General features: G+C 42.4%; 1 protein-coding gene across 1 annotated transcript; it reads left to right on the top strand.

The window, feature by feature from the left end:
* Positions 1–325: 325 nt before the first annotated feature.
* On the top strand, positions 326–5,665 carry Defb116 (defensin beta 116). Its single transcript, XM_046433036.1, has 2 exons — positions 326–392; positions 5,448–5,665. The coding sequence occupies exons 1-2, from the start codon at positions 326–328 to the stop codon at positions 5,663–5,665; spliced, it is 285 nt and encodes a 94-aa protein (XP_046288992.1).
* Positions 5,666–11,959: the final 6,294 nt, after the last annotated feature.

Here is an 11,959-nt window from a genome sequence, read left to right as displayed (position 1 = left end):
TCAAGTGGAGTAGAGGAAGGAGAATGGGAGGGGGAGGGAAAAGGGGAGGGTCATGAACTGAAATCGAACCCCATGCATGCATGAGTCTGTTGGGAAAAAGCCAACTACTACATATAACTATAAGGCTCTAATAAAAAAAAAGTGTGTGCAGCTGAGATGTGTGACCCATGTCGTCCTTCTGCTTGACTGACTGACTGTCTCTATCCCTTTTAGTTCACTGCACACAATCCTGGCCCTTTTCCAAAACTAATAAAGACAGAACACTGTCCAGCTACAGTGATTCCTATTCAGTCACCTGCAACGCTGCCCTCTGTTTTCCTGGGACATGTCAGTCATGAAGCCCTATTTAATGACCATTGCCATCCTTTTTACTCTGGTTCAAAAGTCTCCAGGTAACTCAGACCTGCTCAAAGGTTCTGGGGTCTTGCCTGTAGTGTTGGCATCTTGGTGGCCTCTGAGGTGACTCCAACTCACGTGTAGTAGGTACCACTTAAGGCTTCTCTGGCCTCAGGTTGCAGGTGTTGTCCCCAAGGCTCATCACGTGTTGACGTCTCCTCTGGTTCTTCTCGGCCAAGGCAGATCTAGGGGGTGGTGGTTCCTGGTGTTCTCGGCCCAGTGGAGAATCAAAGCATGGGTCACTTTAGGTAGAGCTGTCATTGGGATGGAGCTTGATTCGTGGTCTAGGCGTGAGAGATGGGGTACAAGCTGGGGAGCTGTGGGAGGGACGAAGGGCAGGTGGAGAGTGGAGAGTGGCTTGGCATTGAGTGGTTTTCATGGTGTTGTGTTTGTGTTATGTTTTGTCATTGGGCCTTGGGTGTCATCAGAAGAGAAAGGCTGGAATTGAAGTTGGGTGTTTGATACAAGTGTCTTAGGCAGGGTCTCTGCGGGGCTGATCTTGGTCGGGGCTGCTTATCCTGGGTTTTGGGGTGGTTTAGCTTGAGTAAGAAAGTTGAATTCATCTTAGCAGGTCTATGGCTATCAAAATGGGGAGAATATTATGTATCTTTATCAGATACATAATTTGCAAATATTTTCTCCCATTTTGAGGCTGCTTTTTTTTTCCTTTTTGTATAATTTCCTTGGGTGTGCAGAAGATATATATATATATATATATATATATATATATATCCTATTTATCCCGTTTATCTTTGTTGCCTGTGCTTTTAAGGTCATATCCAAGAAATCATCTGAGACCAATGTCAGGAAGCTTTTCCTTTATGTTTTCTTCTTAGAGTTTCCGGTCTTATAAGTCTGATATATTTCAAGTTGATTTTTGTGTGTGGTATAAGATAAGGGGCCAATTTGGTAGATATCCCTACAGCACTCATTGGGGAGGGTGGCTTTTGTGTATATGTGCTCAGAATCTACTGTACAACATAGCTTTATAGTTGACAGTACTGTACGGTATGTTTAAAATTTCCCAAGAGAGTAGATCTTAACACAAGATTTGGTGAACAAAAAATAATAAATAAGAGGACAAGAGAAAACATTTGGAAGTGATGGATGGGTTTATGGTATTAGATAGTGAAGATGGTTTCGTGGGTGAATATTTATCTCCAAACTCATCAAGATGTATAAATTAAATCTGCACAGATATTTTTTGGCATATCAATTGCACTTCAATAAAAAAAATTTTTTTGGCATGAGGGATTGAACCCAGAGACACTTAATCACTGAGCCACATTCCCGGCCATTTTAAATTTTTATTTTGAGATAGGGTTTTTCGAAGTTGCTGAGGCTGGCCTGGAACTTGTGATCCTCCTGCCTCAGCCTCCTGATTGGCTGGGATTACAGGTGTGCATCACCACGCCCAATAAAACATTTCTTTAAAAAATAAATAGGAAGTGTAAACTCTGGATGGAAACTATCCAGCATTATTTTCTAATTCTGAGGAAGTTTCTCCAGTGTGATTTCCGGGGGAAACTGAAGAACAACTGTAGGAAGTGAAGATAAGTGAAATCAAGTAGCTGCAATGTCCTCCAGTGTCCTCTCCAACCGTGGCATGTAGAGGAAGGTATGGGAGCAGCCTCAGCCCTGCCCTGGGGAAACCCAGGCTGCTGCTTTCCTGAAGTGAGTTCAGAGGTTTTCTTTTTCTTTCCTTCTTTTTTTAAACTCCTCCACTTTCTTCTCCCTCAACCTTCCTCCTTCCTCCTGCTTTGTGTCCTCCTCCCCACACAGGTCTCGCCTTCTCCCATCCCCTTATGGAGGGACACTTATTCTCAGGCTCAGTAAACTCAGTTCCACGTTGGACGAGTGTAGATACCACAGGTGGATCTGAAAAAAAAAAAACACCACAAAAATGAAGGCAGTGTTCCACACTTCAAAAGCGGAACACGGTGTCGCTTCCTTAATAACTACATACGACTATCACCTGGTAGAATTTATGGGCAGGCACTGTTCTGGACAATCTTTTCTACCAGGGCAATCAAAGTCATTTTCCCCCCCTTTCATCAGCCCAAACATATGCATATGAAATTGAATTGATTGAATGCCAAATTTCTGTCCTTTAAATCGATGTATTCCCCATATTGAGTGGAATGCTTTTTATAGAGTTAATTTTAATGAATGTCTATTAAATGAGTGGATATATAGATGGCTTCACAAACATACATGGATGGGGCAGGATCATGTCTGGGTGCCCAGGGAGCACAGAAATGATGTCTCACATTGGTCAGGGGCCCAGACAGAGTAGTTAGGAAGGCCCAGGGCATATCTTTTGTTTGTTTGTTTGTTTGGTTGGTTGGTTTATGATAGTTTAATTTGCTACTAAAACACTTCCACTGGGCAATGTCTATGGCTGAATGTAAGAAGGCCCCGCAGGATGTGGCTCTCGTTCAAGCAGAAGCCCAGAGTGTTTTCTGAGGACCTCTTGCAAAGCAGCCTTACTCTGGCCTCTTCGAAGGCTGACTGAATCAGAAATTCTAGAGACACCGTGTGAGTATCCTTAAAAATTCCCTAGATCATCACACAGCACCAAGTATTGACCCCCTCCTTCTCAAACACAGCTGAGATTTTCTGATCTGGTGCGAACTCTCCCTTTCCCCTTCCTCACACGGGGATACTGAGTTCAGGGAGCTAAAACTGAACATGGGACAGAGGAGCAGGGACCATGCTGGGATGTGAGACAGGTCTCCTGTGACCTCCATCTGAAGATGAAGGGATCACCAAGGTGCTGTTACTACCACGTGGGTGTTGAAATCTGTGGCCATGCAGGACAATGTAGAAATGGGTTAGAAATGACATAGGAGTGAGAAGTGATACAATTTTATGACAAAAACTTTATTTAAAAAGTTTTTTTTATACCACTGTAGATATAATCCTCTGGGGACTGCCATGTGGAGGGGTTAAGGGAAGGGTAGCTTGCCAGATCTTCAGTGTCCCTACCTGTCCCTCTGGTAACCTCATAGAGGAGATCTTGTGTGTCCTCACTTCCAGTCTGTGTCTTTGGGAGATGGGGGAAGTCCCCCAGGTCAGGTGGCAGCCAGAAGAACATGGGTGTCACTCTAAGAAGGACCCTTGCAGATCTTTTCCTGTGAACAAAGAGAGGGGGACACAAAGAGCAGGCCCCATAATGGGGGCGAGGATCAAGGTGGGACACACAGAGGTACCCTGATGGTGGAGAAGGAGTGACGGGTGCCATTTTTTATTCCCTCTGATTAACCAGTGGGCTGCTGATGTAATAATCCAGTGCCTCCTCTGGATTTGGGGGGCAGTTTATATATATATACCAGCACCCAAATGTTATGGCACCACCAAGGCATTTTTCTTTTCTTCTTTATTTCCCTTCCTGTTCTCCAACTTCCCCTGAATTTGAAAACATTGGCACAGGGCTCCTCTTTCCATGCAGGTAATAACATCAAACTTTCTCTGTCCCACTTTTTTAAATGTTAATAGTGAATCAATTTATTTATTAACTGGAGCCCTCAGTGTGGTTAGAAATGGGGTGGCCTGGCACAGAGTCAGTGTTGATGATGGCTGTGGGGGTGACAGATGGGGGGATGTTTGGAAGAGTCCTTGAATACTGAACTGAGGATTTGGGATTGTCTGTTGAACAAGCTGTAGAAGGCCCCGGGTCTTTGAGACATGACGCAGGGAGACGCTACCTATGAAATCCTCTCATAGAGAAGGAATGTGTCACAAAGGAAAGGACCTGGGCTTGATGCATGTGGGCCGGGACTTGAATACTGGCTTGGTCGAGTATGAGCTGTGGGAATATGGACAGAAAAGAGTCTCTCTTTGAACCTTAGGGTCTTTATCTAAACAGTGGAGATTATAGCAGGGTTTTATGTGGGTTTAGTGAGATATCATTTGTAAAATATCCGATACATAGTAGATTCTGTATCATACCGTAATAGATGGTTAATATCACTTTCTAATAGCTCCTTTGTCTTTGGAAAAGAAGAGCTAACTAATACCATTGGTGACTAGTATTTATTAAATTCTGGTTAAGTGTCAGGAATTGTGTGGGTATTTTTCAGCAAAGAACCTGTATATACACACACACACACACACACAACCTGCACGAGTGACATGTTGCTGTCAGGGTGGGCTTTAGCCATATATGGATTTTCTTTTTCTTTTTTTGGTGGGGGCGGGTACTGGGGATTGGACTCAGGGGGCTAGACCACTGAGTCATGTCCAAAGCCCTATTTTGTATTTTGTTTAGAGACAGGATCTCACTGAGTTACTTAGTGCCTTGCTTTTGCTGAGGCTGGCTTTGAACTCGCGATCCTCCTGCCTCAGCCTCCCGAACCGATGGGATTACAGGCGTGCGCCATCAAGCCTGGTGCTGTAGCCATATATGGAAGGCACATGGTAGAGGTCTGTAGGGTAAACACATGTGTAAACACTTCATTTATTTGTGAATTGAATCTGTGGAAAGAGCTGACTTGTGCCTGGGATCCCGTATGCACTACTGCCCTGCTTGTGTTGCCTAGGACCTGTTTCTTTGGGGCCAATATAGAAAAAGAGACGTGTGTGGACCGTGTTTGTGCCTGTGTTTCAAAGCGTAAAGATCTGCATGCTTAAGGGTTCAGATATGTGTGTCCTGTCTCTGAGTTGACCCTGGTGTCTCTGATGAGCTGTGTGTAAAGAGATCTCATCCCTATAGGAACTTTGGAATGTGTCCCACATGGGCTCACAGTGACAGTCACTGAAGCGTTGGACCCTCAGGAAAGACATTCCTATCAACACCACCTAATATCTAATTATTATATACCAGAGGCCTTTCTGAGCTTTCTGTATCTGCTAATTTAGCCATCACAAAAGCTTTAGGAACTTGGCTCTATTATTATCTCATCAAGGATGGCGCTAGTAAGTGGCTGAGCCCCTGGTTGATGCAGGTGGTTTTGACTCCAGTCCTGTGACTTAATGTGCTGAGGGCTTGTTCTCTCTTGCTCACGTTTCCTCACTGCTTCCCAGAAACTGACCGTGGCTGTCTTTCCCAGGCGGCCCGTTCAGATCCAACAACAAGAAGGAGCACTGGAATCCGTGTGAGCTTTACCGAGGAGGCAAGTGCAGAGACGCCTGCGGCAACGACGAAATTCAGTACCTCTCCTGCCTCCCCGACCTCAAGTGCTGCCTGAAAATCTCTACGTATTTAACCAATTCTGACTCCAACTCCAGCTCGCCAGTTACAAACACGTCCAGCTCCGCTCCAAGTTGAAGATCAACAACGTCTCCCGCTTGTTGTAGTCATTCCTCCCCCATCCTGCAACCCCTGCCCATAAAAATGCATTCCCTTTCCCGTGTGTGTCTTTCACCTGGGAGCAGTTATGGCCGGCAGGAGAGGTTAGGCTGGGAGCTGGGAAGACATGAGGAGAGGAAGGGGCCCTGGGACAGCTCGGTGGGTGCAGAGGTGCTGAGAAAGAAAGGGGTCTCCTCTCTGCTGAGGTTGCAAAGGGGAGGTGACATCTGGACTGAGTCTAGTGCACAGATGGGCCATGAATTCAAATCCTCTGAGAAAACATCAGCTGGGGACAGAGGTGCCTTTGGTATCCAGAGAACTAACATGGTGTGTTTGGTACGGTGCAGTGATCTCCAGAGGAACCGAACGGGATGGATGGATAGAACCGACTGCAGGAATCTGTTGGGCAAATTAGGGTAAAACTTTCTGCTACAGCTGTCGAAAGTAGAATAAATGGGTTTTTACCCAGTCACCCTGTGTTAAATTCTGGTTAAGTGTCAGGAATTGTGGGGGTATTTTTCAGCAAAGAAACTGTATACACACCCACACACCTGCATGAGTGACATGCCACTGTCAAGGTGGCTCTTCTTCTGTAGCTAATGTTGCATTTTCCATCTCTTTGACTATGAACTTCTAGAACTGTTGTTCTTAAGTAAGGTCTCAAAGTTCTAGATTCCCAGGCTCGCCTCAGGCTCGCCTCAACTAAGAGAAATCTGGGTTTTGTGATGATCACGCCACTGAAATGGCCTTGGTTTCGGTTACCACTGCCTCCCATATTGAAAAATGTAAGCATTCTTTGCATTTTTTTGATATTTATTTTTTAATAGTAGTTGGACACAATATCTTTATTTCACTTATTTATTTTTATGTGGTGCTGAGGATCAAACCCAGGGTCTCGAACGTGTGAGGCGAGTGCTCTACTGCTGAGCCACATCCCAAGGCCATTCTTTGCATTTTAACATTGACTTTGCTACCATTTCTTGGTCCTTTCTTAAGTTCTTATTTGCCTTGACTTCTGGGTGCTCTTTCTTAGTTATTTTTAGAATTTCTTCTGCCATCTGCTCCTTGATATTTACGGTCATTGTTTCTCTCTCTCTCTCTCTCTCTCTCTTCCTCTCTCTCTCCCTTCCTCACCCTCACATTGCTCATTATTAGACAATGGACATTCCCAGTCCAAGCCAACAGATCAAAGGACATGTACCAGAATACGCAGTTGCCTTTTATTTTGCATGTGGTTTAGCAATCTGGTGGTAAAGTTTAATTCTGTTTACATCTTTGAGACTCACTGACATTCAGACACACCGATGGGGCAGAGGGCGAGGGCTTAGCAGAAGCTGGGTTTCAGGGCAGGACACAGAAATTTGCTGGCACAAGTCACATGATAAAAAGAAATATGATTTAATATTGAGAATAAGATATTGGTTCTGGGTTCTGCACAGCAGTCAGGAAAGATGACTGGGACTCCAGGTTTAAAGCACAAATTCCACTTCCCTGGTATCCACGTGTCAGACGAAGACCCGTGAATATAGAGTTGGAAGGATTTGTCCCTCTCCTGAATCACTGCCCAGCAGCTCTGCAATCTTGAGCACAATCTGTCTTCCTCTATTCAGTCCAGATCGCACCTTTGAGGTCCAGACTCAAGTATTGAATTATGTATTTATTATGTTCTCTGGGATATCTTAGCCATCTCATACACAAAATGCCTCACCTGAACCCTAAATCTGTTCCGTCAGCCTTTTATCATCTTCTCTTCCCTAGTATTTAGCATCTACAGTTTGTCCTGTGGCTCAGTTCAGACACTTGTGAAAGTCACTTGTATCCCCCCAACTTTCCTCATGTCATCAAGGCAAAACCATCAAATGTGCTTTTGCCCCTCCTCTTAAACTAATCTCAACTTAATGATGCAATTGGCATTTGTGTGATTAAAAATAGAGGACTCGCTCCAGAGAACATGAAAAATCTCAGCTGATTGTTTTACTCCCTCAAATGTACATTTTTGTTCCTTTAGGGACCTGCTGATGTCATGTTCTCCTCAACAAATCATGTGATTCCCTTTTGAAAAAAAATACACATTTTGATTGCTATCAGAACTTATACCAAATAGCATCTTAGAGGTTTGCTATTTCATAAGGTCTATCTTCTTCTCTCCAACGGAGCGTCACTTTTTCCTTCTCAAGTTCACTTTCTCCATGCCTCATCCAACACAAATCTTTTGTTTTTCACCAGAGACGGAACCCAGGGGCGCTTCACCACTGAGCCACATCCCCAGCCCTTTTTATGCTTTATTTAGAGACAGGGTCTTACCAAGTTGCTCAGGATCTCACTAAGTTACTGAGACTAGCCTTGAACTTGAGATCCTCCTGCCTTAGCCTCCTGAGTTGCTGGATCACAGGCACCACCACGCATGGCTCAGTACAAATTCCACAGAGATTTGAGGGCATGTTAAGTCATATAAATCCTTTGATTTGGGTGTGTTAAGCAATAGAAATAAATTGGTTCTCAGTTCCTGGCTGATGGGCATCTTCTCCTTCCTTCCTGAAAAAACAGTTCTACTAAATGGCAAATGTATGTTTACAAAGTTTGAGTCTGATCAGTCTTGCAAAACGATTTGGCATAGTTTGTGAGAGGCTGGGAAGATGGAGGTGGAGTACAGGATGTGAACCGAGTTCACACATGGCTTTGCTTTCAGATCCTCTTCTGTGGCCACCTTCTACTCCCCAGGGAGAGCCTAACCCCACCCTCAAGCTCAGCAACCCTTGCACCTCAGTAGAGATTAGTAACTGAGGCCGATCACTTACACCTGAGGAAAATCAGGTCACTTTTGTTGAATTACACCAAACTCTGTGGCATCTTGTCAAATGGTCAAGAAAAAAAAAGTCACATCTGCTTGGCTTATTTTAGACTCCTGTGGTATCACCTGATAAGATTTGTAATTGGTGACCAGCGATAACCCCCCAACTAGTGGTATGATTTCCTGCTTTATCCTGAGGGTAGGATGTCCCAAAATATTTAAAAGAAAAATCTAGAAATCTACCTCTTGGGCCAGAAAGCAGTCATGATATTTATGGGGGAAAAAAGAGACTCACAAAGAAAATAAAAATTCTATCTCTCCTTTGCAGGTAAGCCTTTGAGAGATTGAAAAAACATTAATGAACCTCAAAGGGAAAAAAAGACCCTCAAAGCCTTTTCAGATAGTGGGTTTTACAGCCCACTAGAAAGAAAGAGAGGGAGGGAGAGGGAGGTGGGAGAGCAAAAGGGAGGGAGGGGAGAACAGAAGAAAGAGAGAGACAGAGAAAGAAGAAAAACATTTGGTTTTGTTTTCACAATTGAAAACCAACCTGGTCCCAGAGTTTTGTATACCTCCAATTTTTTTTAATGGAGATTCTATAAAGTCTATTAAATTGCCTCAATATAAGAGTGAGCCCTGAAAGCATTCTTTTTAAAATTTCTTAGTGTATAAAAGAACACACCCTAGAAATAATAATAAATACAAGCTATTCTACTTGGGTCAAATATACCAATGACATTTCACCAAATGAACTCTATAGAAATTAACCCAGGCATTGTCTTGTACACTGGTAATCCCAGCTACGTAGGAGGTGGAGGCAGAAGGATTGCAAGTTCAAGGCCAGACCCAGGTGACTTAGTGAGACCCTGTCTCAAAATTAAAAGGTCTGAGGATGTAGCTCAGTGGTAGAGCATTTGTCTAGCTGTTCTAGGCTCTGGATTCAATCCCTGGCACCGCAAAAAAAAAAAAAAGCCTCTTCTGCTGACCAAAACATAAAATAGAACAGTAGAGAATTCTCCCCTCAGATTATCTTTAGGATTAGAAATGGTAAGGAAATAAGAGGAATTTATTTTATTTTGACTGATTATTTATTATCTCTAACAAGCTCTAACATTAAATACTTGCAACATTAAGAAATTCTGTGTTAACATGTCAGGTAATCTTTATTCTATAGATAAAATTTGGTTTTGTTTTCACAATAAATCCCTTTATCTATCTTTATTTATACATCTTTATTTATTTAAAGGGATTTATTCCTTTATCTATACAATAAAGCATCATCCCCAAATAAAAGCATTAAGTATGCATTCTAAGTTTTTAACTAAAATGATGTTTGGAAAGGGACCAGTCCTAGTAAACAATTGCTAAGAAAAAGAACCCCAAATTTGAAAATAAGTTAAAAATATAAATAAAAGATAGTTAGGTGTCTTTTTAATAGAATGCTGGACAAATTCTAGCGATCTTCCTAGGATTATATTATTCCACTAGGGCTGCACACCTTTGAGCAATTTGACACTCACTAGGCTATTTTGAAAGTTTCTATAGGTAGATTACAAGTTAAAAAACTGATGTCTTAAAAAAAGTCTGAAGAGCGTGCAAACTGTCCCCATACTTAACGCTGCACAGGGACACGGTGGAATCAATGCAGTTGAATCCCCTCGTTTTCCATCTGGCAGGACAGTATCTTTGCATGTCCTTGTCCTTTGGGATGTTAAACAGGTTTACATCGGTTTGCAAATTGGTCCCAGAATCCTTTTGATCATTTATATCATCACTTCTCCTCTGAAAAACAGTCAGAATATCTTACTGGCTTCTTCATCATTCATGAGTTTAATGCAATTATTGCCCTTTGTTTATTTAATATTTTCATGTGTCACTTTTTTATGTTAGCATCTTCATATTATGATTTATACTTTATACTTCATCACAGTAAAGACACGTAACAATAAAAGCATAAAATGTGCAGAATTTATATTTTCGATCTGGTAACTTTTTTGCGAGAAAAGCAGAAAAATGGCAAATATCTTAGTTTGAAATAAGATTCTATAAACTGTTTTTAGATGACTAGTGCTTGGGCCTGTAAGATCATAATTTGGGCCTGAAACAAGCAAGTCACAGATCAAGAACCGCTGAAGTATTGGAACCTAAGGTCAGGGTCGCCTCATAGGATGGATCATTTTGCTATTAATACAGTCAGATTGATCCGTCTTTTATTCAAGGGTAATTTTGAAAAAGAAATCTTTTCCTACAATAAGGACAGGAAAATGTTAGCCTGTATCTTCTGAATATTTTAGGATGTCTTGTTCATCCTAACACCTGCTCTGTTCCCAGAGGCCTAGAAGACAGTTGGCCCTCAATATGTTTTTGTGGGTAAAAGAAAGAAATGAACATTTTCTCACTTTGTTTTGTTTTCAGAAGTTTAAGTTTTATACTAGGTTATTTATGTGGAGCATATTCATCTTACTTTTGTGAAAAGCAGGACTATGATTGCATTTCCCAATAGGTTGGACTAAATTGTCCAGCTGTCCCTCTTTTCCTGCTGATTCTCTATCTGCATTCATCATGTATCAAAATTCCCTGTATAAGGGAGCAGGGGCAGTGGCTCACACTTGTAATCCCACGGGCTCAGGAGGCTGAGGCAGGAGGATCCTGAGGGTGAGGTGCTAAGCAACACAGTGAGACCCTATCTCTAAATAAAATACACAATAGGGCTGGGAATGTGGCTCAGTGGTTGAGTGCCCCTGAGGTCATCCCAGGTAGTCCCCTCTCCAAAAAAAAAAAAAAAAAAATTCCTATATAAGCGAGCAGTTTCTGGGCTTCCTACTTTGTGGCACTGGCATTTCCCCCGGCATCAAGATTTCTGTCTTAGCAATTATAATCGTGTAAGTAGTTCACATATTTAGTAGGCTCACTCACCTTCCTCATTATTTGTGGTCAGAATTTTCTTGTCAATTTTTGGCGTTCTATACTTGATATAATTTTTATTCATTCCTTAAACATTTTATAAAAGTATGTTGGAATTTTGACTGGCACTACATCAAATCCGTAGACCAACTTGGGAAGAAGTAATATCTTTTCAAAATTATATCTTAAGATCCATGTTCTCGGACTATATCTCCACTTATTTAGGATTTCTTTATAACTTCTAGAAGAACCCCCGTCTCAAGGGTTGCTTCTGGGTTTCCAAGGCTATGAAAGAGAAGAGAATGTAGGCTATTAGCTAAGCTCAAAAGTGTCATTTGCCGTTTCTCTCCTTTTATCATTGATTGGAATTGTATGGCCAAGAAACAACAAGCCGCTGCTGAAATTTTTCGACATTCTGATCATTAGTACCACTCCTGGGCTGGGGATATAGCTCATTTGGTAGAGTGCTTGCCTCACATGCACAAGGTCCTGGGTTCAATCCCCAGCACCACACACAAAAAAATATCAACCTCAATGGGGCTGGGGTTGTGGCTCAGAGCACTTGCCTGGTACATGTGAGG

This window comes from Marmota monax, unplaced genomic scaffold (assembly GCF_021218885.2).
Source record: "Marmota monax isolate L192 unplaced genomic scaffold, Marmota_monax_Labrador192_F-V1.1 WCK01_AAM20220418_F8-fsc00014, whole genome shotgun sequence".
Classification (NCBI taxonomy): domain Eukaryota; kingdom Metazoa; phylum Chordata; class Mammalia; order Rodentia; family Sciuridae; genus Marmota; species Marmota monax.
This window is presented reverse-complemented; position numbering and strand designations above follow the sequence as displayed.